Genomic DNA, 20,915 nt, shown 5'->3' with positions numbered 1-20,915 from the left:
ATGTTATCTCCTTGGCCTACACCCTAAAAAATGTGACCAATGGTTACTTAAAAAAAATCAAGGCAACAAAGTGACACGTAATACAATTAAATAGATTTTACTACTACAAATTTGATTAAAAAGTATTGAATAAATTAACTACATTTAAACAAAAATAATGAGTTAATCCAAATTAACTTCCCAAGGAAAACTGATTTATATTTACAGAATATCTGGGTAAAATTTATTTATATTTATTAATTATCTGGGTGAAATTGATTTATATTTACTGAATATCTGTGTGAAATTGATTTATATTAATTAATTATCTTGGTGAAATTGATTTATATTTATTAATTATCTGGGTGAAATGTATTTAGATTTACTGAATATCTGGGTGAAATTGATTTATATTAATTAATTATCATGGTTAAATTGATTTATATTTACTGAATATCAGGGTAAAGTTGATTTATATTGACAAATTATTTTTGGTGAAATTGATTTATGTTTACTAATTATTTGGATAAAAATGATTTTGGATTCACTAAATAAAATACATTATATCAACTAATATTTTAGCAAATTGTTGCTTGAATCTATTCAACAATATTGATTGTCACTTTGTTGCCACCAATTTTCCATGTCTAATCTACTCAATATCATGCCGTTTTGGTGCCACAGTTTACTTAAGTTGGGCCAACAGATCACAATGTATAAGTACAGCAGGTAAACATTTATTTGAGCCACTTTATCTTAACAAATTTCTCCAAGTGCAAATGCAAAAATACGACGATAAAGTAGAGAGAGGGGCTATAGTAAAACAAAGACAGAAACCATGGATGTGTAAAACAGGGATACAATTAATATTTACCTGACAAATTTACACTTGAAAGTTCAATCAATATTTTTGAACATGAGCTACTCTCTCTCTCTCAAAGCCAGAAACCAGAGAAGTAAGTCTCAAACTTTGTGATGTCATAAAGTGTGGAGCGGCTCCATAGACGATGAAGGGGAGGCTGATTTTGTGGACCCACCAAATGTTTGTTTTCTTTTTTTATTGTAGTGTTCTCAGTTGTGAAACAGAAAATGTCCCCATATACTCAGAACATTCCCCTAGGTGCCCTCTGTGTCGTCTAGAACATCTCTCCCTATTCATCGTCTATGGAGCAGCTCCACACTTTATACCCTATGACATCACAAGTTTGAGTTTTAGCGATCTAGTTTTTGGATTTGGGAGAGAGTTGTTCATGTTTACTAATATTTTCTGGATTGTCTTAGACAATAGGAATAACATGTATGAATTTGAATATTGGCGTAATTCCCTTTAATAATCTCACAAGGAACCACTATAACTCAAAAGAGGAACATAATTGCAAGACTAATCATCACCACTTACCACTATCTATTTCAAATACAAAATTGTTTTGTTTAATAGAATAACTCAATGTATTTATCAAAAATAATCTATAGATTCATTGACGATGAAAAACAATTATTTGCAGCCTGGACAAGCAGCAAAACAACATGACTACTCAGACGCTTGATTGACAAATGATAATGGTAATAATGGATGTCAGCTGAGGATTAAATTTGCTCTTTCTAAATGGAGAGCGGGGCACATGTAGCCTATTAAAGCTGAAGTAGGCGAGATTGGAGCAAATATGATTAAAAAAAGTTATTTTTTTAAAACGGTCACTATATGGTAACAGTAGTACATGAAACAGGTAACCTGAAAAAATCATGTGCCTCTGGTGCTCCTAACGGCATCTGCAATATTTCACAGACCGGAGGAAAACAAGCGGTCAGAGCTGATCTGAGGTCTGCTGTCCCTCTGCTGTCTATGAGAGCCGGCTGTCAATCATTCGCGAACTCCGACCAAATGGTCAAACTAGGCAGCGCTGATCAAATATGAATCAATATTATGTTACGTTAATGTCTATTTCTCTTCTCAAATGTTTTCAGAAACATCTTGTAGTGTACTGTTTAGCTGTAAAATGAGAAAGTTTGTGACCCAGCAGCCATGTTGAGATCTGTTGAGGAAATACTAAACACGGTCCACCAGACGGAGCACAGCCAATAGGAACGCTCTCTCTCTCTGAAATGACCTGATTTTTTAAAGCCTGAAAACAGAGCCATGAGGAGGAAGTCTAGTTTTCTCTCAGAACACTTGAATTACAATATGCTGAAAGGTTATTGTGGAATTTTTGCCCAATGATGCGAAAAAAAAACTACCTACTGCCACTTTAATGTGTTCCTCCTGCTCTTAATTGAGCTGAACAGGTGTTAGTGTAGTGGGGCTGAGGAAATATTTTATTCACAACATTTTCTATAGTGTAGCCTAATAATAATGTAATGTATCTTTATCATTGTGTTATTATTTATTTTAAATAAATATTTTAAAATGTATGGTTATACATATAAATGAAAAAAAAAATGCCTGCAACGATTTCCAATATAACCCCACCTAGATCTATTTTTTTTACGAGCTAGTAAATATTTACTGGAACTAACGAAATTATGAATAGTCTAATACTAGCAATAATCTTCTAAATGGACAGGCTTCCTTTCCTTGCTAAAGCAACTTCAGCAACAAATACGCGCTGTAGTCCAACAACAGGCAGAGGAAAGTGACCTGTAGTCAGTGTGTATGTGTGCGTGCGTGTGTGTAAGTGTGTGAGAGACATAAATGATTTCCAGCCTCTGTGCTTTCTGCGCCCTTTTGTAATTTTTGTCGGCGACTTTAGTTATGTAAGAGATTAAATGTGTGTGTGAAGGTGGAGATGTTAGGAGCGGACAGTCTGGTTAACTGGTATTACAGGCAGGCTGCTCGTACACTGAGCAGCAGCATGATGTGGCTGCTGGCTGACGGCTGAAGGGCTGCTGGAGCTCCGAACGACCGACCTCAACCGGAGAAACTGGCTCCCAATGACAAGATGCCAACCTTTTCAGTCATGTATAAAGGAGCTGTCATCATTAGCAGGTAAACAAAAACAAAACGGGAGGTCTGTGGTGGAAACGCTGGTTGACACTGCTGCGTCCTACTTTAGTGAAGTGTTGAGTGTATGTGGTTAGTGGAGGAGGAGGAGGAGGAGAGGTGTTCACGGCTGCTGTTTGTGGAAGAGTTAAATGTGCATGTTGTGTTTCTGTGTGTGGAGAAAACAGCGTGTAAATGTAGTGGGACTCGTGCTGCGCTCGCACGCTGAACTGAGTTATTCGGCAGGTGCGCACGAGACGTTAATGGTGTTTGAATATGGAGGTGTGTGATGTATCTTTGTGGGTGTGATGCGTTCAGGGGAACACGTTCTGCATCAACACGTTGGTAGAAACACCTGGCTGGTGCTGGTGCTGGTTCTGGTTCTGGTGAGCGCGTTGTTGTTCAGGATAGAAACTATCTGCATCTGTCGTGTGATGCCGCTCCTGCGCCGCGCCGCACCGCGCGCAACGACAGGAGGCTGTTTGGTTCCATTCATGTTGCTCAGCTGCGTTTGATTTATTATTTTCTTTAAAGAGACAAAAAAAGTTCGATGTACTTTTACAGATGAAGGGGTGTAATGTTGAAAATTGGAAGAAGTCAACCTGAATCCATATCTATTGATTTCCTATAATGATTATAGATGTCCTATTGACCAAATGCAGCTATAAACTAGTGAATCACAGATTAACTTCCATTTTTTAAATGTTAATGGTGAGCCTTTAAAGTTTAATTTCAGATAATCAATTTTGTCTAATTTGAATCCTTAGAATTTCCGTATATATACATCAGCAGAAAGTACTTGTTTTATATTATGGATATAGGCTTCATAACTATCAGGACCGCAACTAATGGTTATTTTCATGATCGATTAACCTTCCGTTTATGTTCTCGATTAATCACTCAATCTATAAAACATTAGAAAACAGTATAGGCTCGTTTGAGATGAGCAACGCCTGCGCAGAATCGATCGCCGGAGATCGGTGCGCAATGCGTGCCGGTTAGATCTGTGTCCGACTTGATCCCAACTTGCTCTGACGTCATGCGCACGTAGGCAACGATAAGCTCACGAGATCAAGGGGGCCGGCCGCAGTTTTTAGAGCCAGGTGCGGCAGCTGCTCTCCGCTGACTGCAAGACCAAGGGCATGATGGGAAACGTCTGGCTGTAGCCCGATCAAAGAGCTGATTGGCTTTTAGTTTTTAGCTCGAAAATTGACTTTTATCGATTCAGCAATTAATGGATTGCCAACACAGTCGGCGATACATTTTCTGTTGATCGACTAATCGATTAATTGACTTATTGTTGCACCTTTAATAATTCCGCTTATTCTGAGCCAGAACACAACAAGCTGCTAGGGATACATGATTCTAGTTTATATGGTATGATTACTTAATGGTCAACATAACACATTTTCTATTGTGGTTTTGTTAAAGATGTTCCCTGATGGAGGCATTTTGCCGTTTTGGGCACTATTATGCAATGATAACACAGAACTACTTGTACTGTAACTGTAACTTCAGGAAATCAGGTTTTAGGTCTAGCCAGCACACAAACTTTTAAAGAAGAATTAAGGAGGAAATCTTGGCTCTTCTTTGTGTTTACTACTCTGGTGCCAAATCATCCTGATTAAATGGAATGAATATGATCTCCTCAGAAAGGCCTGGAACCACTGGGGCAGAGAGCCTCTCATCTGGCTTAAATAAACATGTTTTTGTGGTAGTAATGGTGTACTGTTGTACATATTTTAGATTTAAAGGGAGTTATGAGAATCAAAAAGTGAGGCTTTTGTTTACAACAGTAGAATATATTTACCAGTATGCATCTTGCTACCTGCTTTTTAAAAGTTAGTAAATTACAAGAAAAAATAAAAATTATAAATCAACGATTGTTTGTTTTGTTATATAAATGTATATTTAACCACATTCATTTAGACTATATTGAGGCACTGTAGAGCCTTGCTTAGATGAGGATTTGAGTTTTTTTATCTTGTGCTTTACCACACAAGGATGCCCATCACCAGTACATGTGATTAATTACTAATATACAGTATATTTCTGCTGTAGTTGTGGTGTTGATGGTGACATTATTGACCCATAAAGGGCAATAATGTGGCAATATAAAAGGAGAACAAGATGTCTGCAATATGATGTAAACAATGCAGTTTCCAAATAAGGTTTTCCTCAGGGTACTTTATGGAGCTGATATTTGCGCATATCCAAAAACCTGTTGATATCCAAGTCTTTCATAATGTTTAACAGTAGGTGTGTTTCTCCTTCCGATCAGAAATGTGGGCTTCTTTTGGGCAGGCATCGCTGCAGACTGCGACAATAGGCCATGAAAACTGACATGAAAACCCCAACTGAGACGCATATTGTGAAAGCGTTGTATAGATGTCCAAAGAATGCTCCTAAAACCTGAACAATATCGACATATCCCACATGTCTTAACCGAAAAATGCTCCATTCGGAATAAGTCCTAATTCAGAATAATCCAAACAGAATATGTTGTTATCAAATATGGAATATTGCCATATTCTGAATAATAGTGGAATATTAGTGTGCATGTAAATGTTGTCAATGATTTCAGATTTTGTAATGTTTTCCCTCAAAGCCCTGTCCTCGCACTCAAATAGCCCCTGCTTGCGCTTGGATTAGCTCTGCTTCTGCTCAAACTTTAGCTTCCACTCAGATATGTTGTTGCTTGCACAGATTTTCTGCTCCAGCTTCAGCCCTTCTCCTCGCACTCAGGCTGCTTCTGTGTGCTCGTGAAACGTCGGCTCTCAGATTTCTCCTCTGATTTTTTTTTGTGCAATAACCCTGTCAAAATTCCCCGACCAATAGAATGCCAGGTGTAGTGTTGACTTGTTGCAGGTGCGTTCGCTTTATATCTTAGAGCATCCTTGACGGGTGGTTTACTCTTTAACTCTTTAACTTCCCTTGCTTTCTTTGCGGAAAAGCATCCTTGCGAGGGACCATTTCAACTCCGCGTGCACAAATTGCCGTGATCGTGGGGCTGTAATGACACACACTTGACCCTCCCTATACGCGCTCGCTCGCCAAGTTGACTTTTGAGACTTTGGAGGCAGGGATGGAATAGACGGTGGCACTAGCCGCTCGCGTCTCGCGCTCATGCTCGTTGGTTGCAAAAGGATACCGTTTAACCCAAAACATGAGCACGTTCATGCACAACACTGGTGAAAGTATCACTGTTTACAGGTCATCAGTAGTATGAATAATACCCCACACCTCCTCCTGTCTTCAGACTTAATGAGCTGCTGCTTTCCTTCATAAGAACGTTGTTTTCAACAGTCTGTCCTCCGTTAGCCTCATTGTTTCACTGACAGCAGTCTCAGGTTGCTACTGATGAACCCTCTGCTTCTGAAATATTGATAATCCTCTTTGTCGTTCGGGTGGTATCCAGACAGGGAAGTTCCATTGCTGAGAAGACATTGTCCCAGATTTCCAAAAACTATGAACACCATAATCTCTATATTTTACCAACAAAGTGTTGCTAATAGTCTTTATAGATAAACAACAGATATACAGTATGTGTGCACTGGTTTATCTTGCCTATTTTACACCATCTTTTGCAACGTACAGTCTGAGTAAATTGATGTTAATTGCTACTTGATCCAATGTCAGATGGATTAGGAATAAGGAAAATTGGGCTAAACCGGAGCGGGCAGTTCTTGTGCAGCATTGTTGCGTAAGACTACGATCATTTCTGCCAACCTCATCTGCAGGAGATTTCCCATAGTACAGTACAGCACATTGTTTTATTCCAGCTCACTTAACTGTTGCTGATTCCCCAAGGCTTTGTTTATATAGAGGACGGCACGTGGGTGGCATATTAGATTTACACAGAAACATTACACTGACGTTAAGGATTTAAAATGATACATAAAAAAACACATGAAATGAGAGGAATTTACACACCTGGTTTATTCATCAACCATTTCTTTTAATTTTGCTTAAAGCTTCAGTAGGCAGTATATTTTTGGCTTCATTGGGGCAAAAATTCCATAATAACCTTTCAGCATATTGTAATTCAAGTGTTCTGAGAGAAAACTAGACTTCTGCTCCTCCTCATGGCTCTGTCTTCAGGCTTTAAAAAATCTAGCCCGTGACGGGAGACTTTGACCAATCACAGGTCATTTTATTGAGAGAGCGTTCCTATTGGCTGTGCTCTGACTGGTAGGCGATGCTTGGTACTTCCTCAACAGATCTCACCATGGCTGCCGCGTCACAAACTTTCTCATTTCACAGCTAAACAGTACACTACAAGATGATTCTGAAAACATCTGAGGAGAGAAATGGGCATTACAGTAACAGAATATTGATTCGTATTTGATCAGCGCTGTGTAGTTTGACCGTTTGGTCGGAGTTCGTGAGTGATTGACAGCTACTCCGAGACGGCAGATTCCAGATCAGCTCTGATTGGTATTTTCCTCCGGTCTGTAAAATCTTGCAGATGCCGTTAGGAGCACCGGAGGACACCAGAGGAACATGCCTTTTTTCCCCCGATTACCTGTCTCATGCACTGCTGTCAGGATATAGTGACCGTTTGATAAAAATAACTTTTTTTTAATCCTATTTGCTCCATTTCTACCCACTGCAGCTTTAAGAATGGTGCTTTGACAAAAATGAGTAAATTGAGTATACAATTAGGCTACCTCTCGTCTCGTTCAGACGTTAAGACATTCAAACCGGGTAGTAAAAAAACGTAAAATAAAAACCCATGATTTGCGTCGTCATGGTAACGTGATACGTCACTGCAAAGTGCTGTCCCATTATACCATTTCAAGCCCTTGCAGCCTCTCACACCATTTACCAGGTGACGTAAGTTAAGTTCAGGGCTTAGGGGGGGTCATGGGGATTGGGCCAGGGTGTCAAAGAGCTAAGGAGCTGTAGCTCAGGGTCTTATGGACATTTTTTGGTTTACCTCTTTTCAACAAGTCCTCATACCTGAATCACAAAATAGATCGGTAGTCAGTTTGGATGATCTAGTAGCTTGAGGTCAAAGTCAGTGCAGGTGTTGGGGAGTACTACTGCATTATGTGAAAAAAGTAGTATAAAGTTTTTAGTGTCTGGAGTTGGAAAGAAGTGATCTTACCAGACCTCTGTAGCCTGCTGCTCATCTCTGCTGCAGGCCAGAGGCTCCAGGATACTTTAGCTGCTAGTAGCGCACCTGAATCTCAGGTGTGCAACTTTCGGGTGTCGAGTTGCATTGTGGGTTATGTACTGTAGGTGCCAGATTTTGACAAGGAAGAAGAAGGTGTGACAGATTCTATCTCTGGTTCTGCTGCATCAGTTCTGATCCTTTGTTGTAACACCATGAGTAAAAACATGTTATACGGTACCACTGCAATGCTGAATATGCGGACCGCTCTTTTTTTAAGAGCGTAAGGAACTTAAAATACTCGGCAAAGGTTAGGGCAAGATCTCTCACCTGTTGGTCAAAACACTTTGCGTGCCCATCCATCCATGCTGGTAATAAATGTAAATATTTATCACCTGTTTTTATCTTTGTTTTATATGAAAGGACAGCAGCTTCATTCGATTTTTGAGTTATTTTTATAAAACGGTCGCTATATCGATTACATGAAACAGGTAACCTGAAAAAAATCATGTTCCTCTGTGTCCTCCGGTGTTCTTAACGGCATCTGCAAGCAGTAAGAACTGATCTGAGGTCCGATGCCAAAAATATACTGCCACTAATTTCTTTAACGCAGTAACTCAATCGATCTTTCTGAGGTTGTAGTGGCTCAGTTTCAAAGCTAGAGTGAAGATACTGGTATCATAGGAAACTAGAAAAGGGAATTCCCATTGGTATCTTTGACCTCTGACCTCTGACCTCAAGATATGTGAATGAAAATGGGTGCTATGGGTACCCACGAGTCTCCCCTTTACACACATGCCCACTTTATGATAATAGAAGAAACAAATCATCAGCACTGATGACGGCTTATAGCTGAAATACATTTGTTTACGTTTAATTGACCAGAATAAACCAAAAAAGACTCTTTATCTGCGAGTGCCGTTGATTTGTTTCTTCATTTCTTACCACTACCTGGCTCCCGATACTGTTCAAGATTTGGAGACGTGCTCGCTGCTATTTTCTATTTTCACTTTATGATAATCACATGCAGTTTGTTGCAAGTCATAGTCAAGTCAGCACACTGACACACTGACAGCTGTTGTTGCCTGTTGGGCTGCAGTTTGCCATGTTATGATTTGAGCGTATATTTGTATGCAAAATGTAGTACCTGTGAGGGTTTCTGGACAATATGTGTTATTGACTTGTGTCTTTAATTGATTGTCAATAATACATATATACATACATTTGCATAAAGCAAGCATATTTGTCCACTCCCATGTTGATAAGAATATTAAATACATGACAAATCTCCCTTTAAGGTACATTTTGAACAGATAAAAAAACGTGTGATTAATTGCGATTAACTATTTAAATCGATTGAAAGCTCTAATTAAAACCTTTATTTTTTTATTCAATATTGCGCCATATTTTTGTTAAATACAGTATGAGGTCATAGTATTTGAAGTGTGCGAAACACGACACATTGAAAATATTTCACACTTATTCTATATTACTACGAGGTAAATGCTAGCACAATACTGGATAGACTAACTCCATATCATCCATATTCTTCCAAGAATAACACCAAAAAAAATCCATCCAAGATGCTGTATTTCTGGGTTCTGCTCGGTTAGTGAACGATCTGAAGATGAGCACATTTTCAGAGGGGCTAAATGAACGTATGTAGGGGTGAGACCTGTCAAAAAGAAGACTGCCATTGCCTCTGCTGTTAAGACTATTCTAAAGACAGATGTGGAGGTCTGAGGCGGCAGCAGCAGCAGCAGCAGCAGACACACACCCACCAACACTTCTTATTCAACACTGCTGCAAACCGAATAATTGTTTTCCAGCCAGCATTCAGTGTTGGGGGTGCTCTTATGAAGGAGTCACATGCTTTTAATTCATCCATTCAGAGGTGTTTATTTGCAACTCTCAGCAAGTGATGGCAGATAGTCTCAACATAACAGTCGTCTCTACAGAAACACTTCCGGTATTTGTCCAGGAATTACAGGCACTATTTATTACTACTTTTATGGCAAGAAGTTTTAACATTTAATAGCTAGACTGGATATTCATTAGAGATATCTGCTAATTCAAGATATCCCTAACTCTATTTTATCCGTTATTACATTTTAACTAGTACGATTCAAACTACTTTTGCCATTCATGTGTATGGGGTTTGTCATAACAGATACCCATAATTCAGTTGCGGATATCCGCAACTGAATTATGACTAGTCGTAATTCCAGTTTCAGGTATCTACAATTTAATTATGACTAGTCATAATTCCAGTTCAAGATAAATTGAATTCCCCTCAATTGAATATATCTACATTGTCCTTTTTAGATATCTAAAATTAGACGTTGTAGATATTTCTAACTGGAGTTACGAATAGTCAAAATGTAATTACAGATATCTAGAATTAGAGTTTAGACTAGGCGAAATGACCATCCTCTCGCCCTAGGCGCTTCAGCCTTCCCTTCATCCAGAGCGAGTACCTTGTGCCTACGCGTTTACTTCCGTGGATATTCCGTATCATAGCAACCAGATGCAACCAAAGCGTCTCAACGTAAAAAAAACGAAAGCGCTCCCAGCTGTGTGTTTTCAGAAGAGCGTCTTATGTTTTCAGCTGGGAAAAAAAGTGCTTTGGTGGACACAGGCTGTAAGGCTGTAGGGGGAACTCTCTGAGACAGATATAAGGCTCTGTATTCATCACACAGTCAAATTCCACTCAAGCGCTCCCTCGCATCCAGTATAGCCACAGTCTGACTGTGTAGCTTTGCAACTGAAGGGTCTATAAGTACAAAAGAAGATTTAGCTCTCAAAGTTACATTTGTGATGCACTTATTTATTTTCTCCTCTCTTCTGTCTCTCGCTCCCTCTTCTCTCCATCCTCCTCATCCCTCCATCTCTAACAGGACACTAATGGGTCCATACGGAGTAGACAGAGCTGTTCATTCCATGGAGTTTACAGACTGCGAGAATGGCCTGGGTAAGTCAGTTTTTCTCTCTTCGGCAACCATGGATAGAGGGAAGTACTTCTCAAAGTAAACATGTAGATGCTAATGTGTTTCCTACAGGTGCTAATGTCCTCTCCATCTTTATAACTGCGTATACAGTTCATGGTTATCAGGGACTGGTGCCTGTGCCAGCATTAACTGGATGAGAGACAGGGTTCACCCTGGTTGCCAGTCTATCACACAACTAACACATACACAGACAATACTTACTCCAGTTCACCTACGCTGTATGTCTGTGGGAGAAAACTGGAGCACCCAGAGGAAACCCACACTGATGCAGGGAGAACGAGTAAACTCCACACAGAAACACACCATAAGCCATGGAAATCCATGAATCCTCAAGAATCCTCTGACTAATATATAATAATCTGTAATGGTTTCAGACAGTAATAGTAGCTAGTGTAACGCTGGTTACTCTAAGCGTTAATTCTAAACTTGTACTTACTGAATTAATTAAAACTACTTTAAGGATGTGGGTGAAGCTAGAGCACAGGGACAGCATCTTCAGGATAACTCCGTCCACTTTTAATGATCATCTCCACCGTCGGACGACTGAACACTGACAACAAACGTGCTACATCACCTCATCATCATATCACTCCGCCAACCTTAACCATTACTAGAATTACAGGCAAGATGCACCATGTTATGTAGTTCCCAATCTAACTTAAAGAACAGAATACTATATATATATATATATATTCATTGTTGTGGAATAAACCCCAAAAGGGCGGCACCCCGTGGACCCGACGTAAAGTGGAGGGGTCTTGCATTGGGTTTATTTCACAACAATGACCCGCTAGCTGTACATTATCCCGTTTATTACACGGCTACTTACTTAAAGTGGCAGTAGGCAGTATATTTTTTGCATCATTGGGCAAAAATTCCATAATAATCTTTCAGCATGTTGTAATTCAAGTGTTCTGAGAGAAAACTAGACTTCCGCTCCTCCTCATGGCTCTGTTTTCAGACTTTAGAAAATCTAGCCCGTGACGGGAGACTTTGGCCAATCACAGGTCATTTCAGAGAGAGAGAGAGCGTTCCTATTGGCTGTGCTCCGTCTGGTGGGCCTCAGCAGATCTCAACATGGCTGCTGGGTCACAAACTGTCTTATTTTACAGCTAAACAGTACACTACAAGATGTTTCTGGAAACATTTGTGGAGAGAAATAGGCATAACAGTAACATAATATTGATTCATATTTGATCAGCGCTGCCTAGTTTGACCGTTTGATCGGAGTTCGCGAGTGATTGACAGCTGCTCAGAGACGGCAGCTGGACAGGTCAGCTCTGACTGGTTGTTTTCCTCCAGTCTTTTTTTCAGATTACCTGTTTCATGTACTACTGTCAGGATATAGTGACCGTTTTATAAAAATAACTTTTTTTAATCATATTTGCTCCAATCTCGCCCAATTCAGCTTTAAGAAATCAATAAGTCAACTAACATTACTGCCAAGCAGGTGAAATATAGAGGGATATTGTGGTTTTAGCTGACGTGTGACGCCTCACTGTGTTGAGCGATGCTCGTTCATGTCTATTTAGTGCGAGTAAGCGCGAGCCCGACGCTGACTTTCGTGACTTAACGGCCACAGGTGTCGCTGTTAACAAGCATTTCTGATTCTTACAACCAGTCCCTTTAAATTGTGTAAACTTTTTCAATAAACCTGAGAAGGTAATCTATAAAATAAATCTTCACAAAAATAAATCTCATTTTACACTAGACATACAGTATCTGTGCATCAACCATCCATCCATCCATCCATCTGCAACCGCTTATCCCGTTAGGGGTCGCGGGGGGGCTGGAGCCGATCCCAGCCGACATTGGGCTTTACAAAGTTGCACATGTCAAGACAAGACAATATCTGGAGGACAGGGTCTGGAGGGGTTAGAGTTAAAGATTTTAACTATAATGTGTCAGTGAAAAGCATGTCTTCATCCAAGTAACAGAAATGGATGAAGTTGTTGTTAAAACATGAATTGCTGGACTTTACTAAAATAATTTAAAGCAGTATTAATTGACTTTTTGTCCACTTGGGTGCAGCAGAACAAGCTGTTATGGCGAGAGAGGGGAGTTGGAGTTGTGTTTGTGTCCTTTGGATGAATGGAAGTCCAGTATTCACTCTCCTTGTAGCATTTCTGTTTTTGATCTCCACCAACTGCTGAGAAAAATATCTGTCTCTTTAGCTGCTGAATGCTGCACCCTGTTCATCAGCTAGTGTCTAACTCTGTCTGTCTGCTGCTGAGCAGGTAGTGTACTGTGGGTTTATCAGAGCTGTTTCACTAAAAACAGCTGCTGGAAAACAGGTTGATGAGAGCTGTGAGACTGAACCAAAACAATAAAGTTGTGTGTGATAAAACCAAAACAATGAGCTGAAAGGCTAAAAACACATTACACACATAGTAGTCATGTAATCCGTATGTTCCCATGTCTGTAGATGGAGGTAAACATCTACTGTTTTAAATCAGTCATCACTAGCAAAACAATGCAGTTACTTATATGAAGACCAAATCACAAGCTCAGCTCAAGCTAACGACGTAATGTACACTACTACTCAATCATCCTCTACTATCTGGCACCGGAGCGTGTTTTTGAATAGCAGAAATAATTGAAGTCCTACTTTTAAAGGGATTTTCTCCGCAGGGTAGGTATCCTTGTTAAGTATCAGTGTGTTTATGCCTCGCAGGGGAAGTAGGTCATGTGGCAAAGCCCTAACCCACTTAACTCAGCTGGGTTAAGAATGCAGGGAGCTGCTGTTGTTTTTATCCTTACTGCACTTCCACACCGCCACGCTGGCAGAGCTTGTGCCTACGCAAGGACAAACAGTCCTGATGCATGAATACAATTACAGTCAAACTGTAAATAGAGGTGCCTTACATAAGCGGAAACGCATTCATAGCCATAAAAAGCTACTCAAAACTAAACAGTTGTAACTGTAATGAATGTTTAAATGCTGTGCCCCTGATCAGAATTGAACTTAATTTTTATTTTTGTAATATATATTTTGTATTAAAGGTCCCATATCGTGCTCATTTTCAGTTTCATACTTGTATTTTGTGTTTCTATTACAACATGTTGACATGCTGTAATGTTTAAAAAAAACTTAGTTTTCCTCATACTGTCTACTTGAATATACCCGTATTTACCCTCTGTCTGAAATGCTCCGTTTAGTGCATTTCAGCGGAATTGCAACAGAATTGCAACAGAATTGCAACAGAATTGCGTTACTAGGCAACAGTTTGGGTCCATGTTTACTTCCTGTCAGCGGATGTCATTCACAAACACTGCAACAAGATATAAACTGGGACACATTTATAATGTTTATATTTAAAACCATGTAATGGTCTAAATATTGTATATTTGTGACATCACAAATGGACAGAAATCCTAACGGCTTGTTTCAAACGCACAATTTCTGAATACGGGCTGTGTGTATTTCTCTGTATATTGAGCGCTTCAATACTTTCACAGTATTTATATAGCACTTAAACCTGCTTTATAATAAAAAATATATGAAAATCTTACTTTTTACAATATGGGACCTTTAAACCTACGTAATTCAGCTGTGTACGATGCACTTCTTTTACACATGTATTATACTCATTCAAATCAAATGTTTGACAGATCTGCATTAAGAAAACGTAGCTCGCATCACAGCTTCCTTTTCTTTGTTTCCTATACGATTTCTATAGTGTCCATAAGACCATGCATGGTAGCTCACTGGCATCACTGTGTGAATGTGAGGCACATTGTAAAGCTCTTGGGGGTAAAAAGGGATGTATAAATGGGATCCAGCTACCATGAAGAGAGGCGTGTCATCGTGGATCTGTTGTGGCTGGAAGTTTTGGACAGGATTTAAACATTTTTATTTTCATCCTTTTCCCTCTTGCTTTAGGCGATGTTTGAAATGTAAAGTTGTGTCGGGTTGCGAGTTGAGACAGTATTCTACTGATTTGACTATATGTAGTGGGAATATTACGAGGATTGGAGAGCACTGCAAGATGTCACATCATATATTGTAGAGACTGGTTGAACTTCCATTAAAGCAGCAGTAGGCAGAATGTTTTTGGCATCATTGGGGCAAGAAATTCCATAATAACCTTTCAGCATATTGTAATTTAAATGTTCTGAGAGAAAACTAGACTTCTGCACCTCCTCATGGCTCTGTTTTCAGACTTAATTTAAATCCATAAGAGGAGACTTTGGCCAATCACAGGTCATTTCAGAGAGAGAGCGTTCCTATTGGCTGTGCTCCGGCTGGTGGGCGGTGCTTGTTATTTCCTCAACTTGATCTCAACTTCATCTCAACACGGCTGCCGGGTCACACACGTTCTCATTTTACAGCTAAAAAGTACACTATAAGATGATTCTGAGAACATTTGAGGAGAGAAATGGACATTACAATAACAGAATATTGATTAATATTTGATCAGCGCTGCCTAGTTTGACCGTTTGGTCGGAGTTCGCGAACGTTTGACAGCTGCTCAAAGATGGCAGCTGGACGGCAGACTCCAGATCAGCTCTAACTGCTTGTTTTCCTCCGGTCTGTGAAATCTTGCAGATGCCATTAGGAGCACCGGAGGATGCAGAGGAACATGATTTTCTTTCAGATTACCTGTCTCATGCACTACTGTCAGGATATAGTGACCATTTTATAAAAATAACTTTTTTTTAATCATATTTGCTCCATTTCTACCTACTGCATTCTTAAAACATTAAACTTTATAACATTACATGTGTATGCTTTTTTTCAACCACATGAACTCCTGATGCATGTAGATACAGATTAAATGTAGTGTACTAAAGGTAGCAGTGAAAGGCCTAGCCTGTGAGGAGAGAGGTGACAGAAAGGCTGAAGGTGTGTGTGTGTGTGTGTGTGTGTATGTGTGTGTGTGTGTACTTGCACTACTAAAAGCGGCACACAGGTGAGAAGCAAAGCAGCTTATAGTCGTCCAACTCGAGCATGTGCAAGTGTACGTTCTGTTCCAATACATAAAGACCCCCGCCCTGTACATCTGAAGCCTCCAGAGCGGGGGAGTGTCATTCGTGCACACTGCTGTCCTACACCGAGGACAGCACATGCTAATCTCCCTTTAATGCAGCTAAAAGCTGAACCACCGACACTCTTCATAGTGAACAACATCTCCATCAGAGTGGGCTTTAAAGAAGCACTCTTCAGTCTCCTGGTGTCCAGAAATGACAATGTGTGGTTCAATAAAGATGTTTTTTTTATATTCTTGGCGACTGTGGCTCAGGAGCTAGAGCGGGTCGTCCAATAAAACCAAAGGTTGTGGTTCGATCCTTGGCCCCTGCAGTCTACATGCCCAAGTAGGGGTGTAACGAAACGGTTTCCATGGTTCCGATACGATTCAAGGACGATATTTGGCTCATCTAGAGCGATACGATACGATGCGATGCGATGCGATGCGATGCGATGCGATGCGATGCGATGCGATGCGATGCGATGCGATGCGATGCGATGCGATGCGATGCGATGCGATGCGATGCGATGCGATGCGATGCGATACGATATGATGCGATACGATACGATACGATTCAATGACTTGAAATCGATACAGTAACTTTTTTTGCCACAAATTCAGTCAGTGTGACTTTGAAATAAATATCTGATACTGGACAGAGCAGGTCAGGATTCCTCAAAGTTTTTCTTGCAAGGGAATCAGGGATAAATTAATTATGGATATAAACAAGTAAACAACGATTAATGGCAAATACATACAGCTTTTATTAGAAATTAATAAAAAAAAGTGCAACTGCAGGACATGCTGCTTCAGTTCTCAAGATACAAGGTGGTGTAATATTTAACACAAAATATAATAATCCATCTTCTATTCAAGTTAAATGAACAGTGGTTTAACCTGCTGCTTCTGTCCTCATTCTCAATATAAACGGTAGATCAATAATACAGTGATCAACCGCTGATAGTGATCAAACAACTTGGGACAGAATCATTCCTCTACAAACGCTGTTTAAATAATCTGCTGATAGTAATCAAGTAGTTCACCTACAGTGTTCATTTGGGCTCTTTTCATACAAGACAACATACGGAAAAACATTTTAAAACTATGTTAGACTAACGTTAGTTGAATTTCTGTTTTTTTACTTTACTCCCATCGTGATAATTTGCCTCGCAGACCGCCAGGAAAGTCATTTTCTCTGAATGAAAAACCGACAGCGCACGGGGAAGGCTTCTGTGGGTGGAGCTGCCCTCGTCCAGTGGATTTATAACACCTCGTCGCGTAATGCCCCCAAAATAAAACTCTCCCAACCGGCTCCTCTGCATTCGCAGCACCGGCAGCTCATGCAGAACCAGTGCCGATCTCCCTCCACACCGCTACCGGGTGAGAGAGCGAGAGGTCCAGCGCACCGTTTGTCTGCATGCACGCCATGGATGCATGCTCTCGCTGCAGAGGGCAGAGCTGGCAAGCTGGCGCATGTCTGGAGAGTGAACCGGAGTAACGTTTAACATTTCTTTACTAATAAAAGTGCTAAAAAAACACTTTCATATAACATTTGTCCTCCTTAAATACAAGGTGCAAATCCTTAGTATTGATACAATCGATTTTTGCGTTTCAAATCAATGTTATATCGATATACGTCTCCCGTGAAGGACAGCTTGCTGAGTACCTATCCATGTAGTTGGATCGTAGGAATATAATCAATACATCGATGTAGTAGATGAATCATTACACTCCTATGCCCAAGTGTCCTTGGGCAAGATACTAAACCCCCAAATTGCTCCTGAAGGCCATGTCATCGGTGTGTCAGTGTGTAAATGTTTCTCGCTCCTGATGAGCAGGTTGGCATCTTCTATGGCAGCTTCTGTTACCGGTGTATGAATATGAATGGGTGAATGTTGGCTTGTGTCATACAGCGCTTTGAGTGGTTGCTAAGACTAGAAAGCGTTATACAAATGCAGCCCATGTACCATTTACCATGTATCATCTGGGGTGTTATAAAGCATTTTTAGAAGCAACTGTGCCTTTTTTTTTTTCATCACGTTGAATATTGTGATCTTTACAAGGTCTTCAAGTGTTGGAACAGTTCATCCTTGGGAGGCAAACATGCCCTCAATGCATCTTGAGCAGGAAATAATGATTTGGAAAACAAAATGTGAAGCTGAACAGGAGGGAGAGAGAGAGAGGCATGTCTTTTATATTATGCATTAGTGTGATGTTTTTCTTATCTGATGATAGGCGCGGGGAGGAGAGTGCTTTGAGGCTGAACAAAAGAACAAGAGACTCTTTTTCCTCAGAGAAGAGTAAGAAGGGAGGGAGGACAGAGACGGGGAACTTTATAACCCCATTCTTACGACAGGCGATAATTAACATGCGCCACTTTGCTCCAGACCCAATTAGTGTTACCATTTTGTCTCTGCGGTAACAGGCCAACAGCAGTCTTACATTGAAGGAGCCCTGATCAAATGGTTAAATAAGGAAGACTTTACCAGCCAGCATTCAGTCACTTCAAGTGTATTCACTTCAAGCACAGTGATGGAACCCATGTTAGTAGAATGGATAGGCCAACCTTTGCCTGTTATTACCACACTGGATGAGAAATCATTAGTCCGTTGGTTGATCTGTCTTGATACTACAGTATATGTCGCTCGATCTCGGGTTCATTCACATGAACGGAGGAAGGAGATTAACTCTGGATTCGGCGATTAGTGCATTTAAATCTTTAAGGGCTATTTCACTAGCAAGGACCGCACCATCAATGAGATGCGTTTAACAATAATGCGTGATGCTTGAATAGTTGTAGTTCATCCACGTATCAGAATGCATTTGGGGAGCTTCGTCAGGGAATCTGCCATATAGCACCCGGGCACAGTGAACCCGGGGGTCCAGGGGGTCCTCCCCCAGAAACATTTCAGTTTCAGAGACTTTGAAATCTGCATTATGGTGACTTTAAAATAATTAAAATAACAAAATAATTTTTGGAAGTACACTGCAACAGCATTTTATATTACACTTTTAATTTTACCTTTAATTCTCAGGAAAGAAAACTGAATAATTCGCCACTCTGGTGTCAACTTGGCGTTTGAATCTCTGGTATAAACTAATATTCATCATTCATTTTTTGCCCCTGCTTGAGTATTTCTTTCAGTTAGCTCTCTCCATTTCTCTCTCCGTCTGAAGATCTTTTCAGACACAACGTGACAACGTGACAACGGCACAACTGCGCTCTGAAACCGGTTATTTCCAATGGCTTGCGCTGCGCCACGACGGCTTCTCGCTGCGTCGAGCAAAGCCCGACTTTGGGTGCTGCACGGCGAGCGCAGCTCAAACTATCGCATTGTCGCGAGCAAAGACTGCTCTCTTCCGCCAGGAAACCACATTTGGTGTAGCTCTGTTGTCGTTCGGTTTGGCAACAGTAGGGCTTATACACGCTGTACGGCGCCAGAAACAGGTTGAGATAGCGAAAAGGAGATAAAGTTTGAAAAAAAAAAAGATTCAGAAATCGGGAGAAATATAGGAGAATTGTGACCCTGGGACAAAACCATGTGTTCACAGGAAACATACAATTTCCGCTTGTTACACGCATACAGTCTATTTTCAAAATAAACTTCAAAAGTAGGCTTACTTAGTTTTTAGGTTTAGGCAACAAAAGTACTTGGTTAGGTTTAGGAAAACATTGCGGTTTGGGTTCAAATTAGTATGTTTGTTACTGTAACAAAACTACGGTAATTAGGTCAAAGTTGTCATGGTTTCACACGGGACAAGAAGAGTCTCCCAGGTGAAAGTCCTGACCCGTCCAACCTACTCTGACTTTCTCGCTCTTTATACTACGTCAGTTGCTCTGACGTGGATGGGTTTACATCGGAGTTAGTTGAAAGCCTGGTGCATCTCATATAGACGCTAAAGGGTACATCGGTGTGTCGGTATCAGACGCAGAGAGGCACTGACCCAGTGTCCGTATTTGACGAGTTGGGAGTGAGAACGGGTTGCCACTGGTATGGTGGCCACAGCTGGAAATGCACTTTACGTGTTGTCTGGGATCTTACTTATGACCTTCCCACTCCTCTTCTGTCAGCAGTATGCCAATAAAATGGCAGCTGCCGACAAATGCCCTTCCCCTCGCTCCCCTGAGATCACAATATTTAAAATACCATCTGTACCAAGTTATTATTATTCATTTATGTACAGTAGTGTAATTAGCATTTGTTCCATTTGGAGTAACTTTTTTTTTATTGTGGGACCTGAAATAGTGATATGGACACGTAGTGACGTAGTGGTGACTTCCAGATTGAGCTCTTAGTGAATGTTTTACCATCGTATACCACCTAAATCTGAAGAAAGCACTTGCTTTATTCAATGATACAGTGCATGCTGTCGGAGACAGGTCAACTCTATAGTAGGATATAAGTGAAAAGGCACCTGGACAGGGATACTAAGTTGACCAATATGAAATAAAATCTTGAAACTCTTGAATCCAGATGTTCTCCTAAACACAATTAAACAAGAAGAAAATCCTCAGTCTTTCTCGTCACACGATTGATTGCAAAATGACAGAAGAAAATTTAAATTGACAAATCTAAAGAAAAAGTGATTTTCCTTCTCCTCCCAACAGGAATTAAAGTGATCGGTGGAGTGAAGGAGCAAACCGGAGAGGAGTTTGGAGTCTACGTCAAACGGATTTTACCAGGTGGCCTTGCATCAAGTGATGGTAAGTCCTGTGTCCTCCAAGGGTACGTTTTCTTGTCAGTGTAAAAAAAGCTAAAGCGTCTGTACCCATGTAAATGATATTGCTATATCCCCGCACAACCCCCCCCCCCCCCCCCTTTTTTCTATTAACTTATTTGTTTATTTGATTTATTATTATTATT

General features: G+C 40.4%; 1 protein-coding gene across 3 annotated transcripts in view; it reads left to right on the top strand.

Moving 5' to 3' along the window:
* LOC141780000 (syntaxin-binding protein 4) overlaps positions 1-20,915 on the top strand; it is a 94,313-nt gene that overhangs the window by 29,580 nt on the left and 43,818 nt on the right. For 2 of the 3 annotated variants that reach the window (XM_074655042.1, XM_074655041.1), the window contains 2 exons: positions 10,970-11,043; positions 20,660-20,755. In XM_074655042.1, the coding sequence (XP_074511143.1) occupies positions 10,970-11,043; positions 20,660-20,755 (170 nt within the window). Of the gene's footprint in view, positions 1-2,588; positions 2,963-10,969; positions 11,044-20,659; positions 20,756-20,915 lie in introns of those variants that run through there. The other variant, XM_074655043.1, reaches the window with a different exon arrangement.

The sequence above is a fragment of the Sebastes fasciatus genome, chromosome 13 (assembly GCF_043250625.1).
Source record: "Sebastes fasciatus isolate fSebFas1 chromosome 13, fSebFas1.pri, whole genome shotgun sequence".
Classification (NCBI taxonomy): domain Eukaryota; kingdom Metazoa; phylum Chordata; class Actinopteri; order Perciformes; family Sebastidae; genus Sebastes; species Sebastes fasciatus.
Note: the sequence above shows the minus strand (reverse complement) of the source record. Positions and strands in the feature narration are given on the sequence as shown.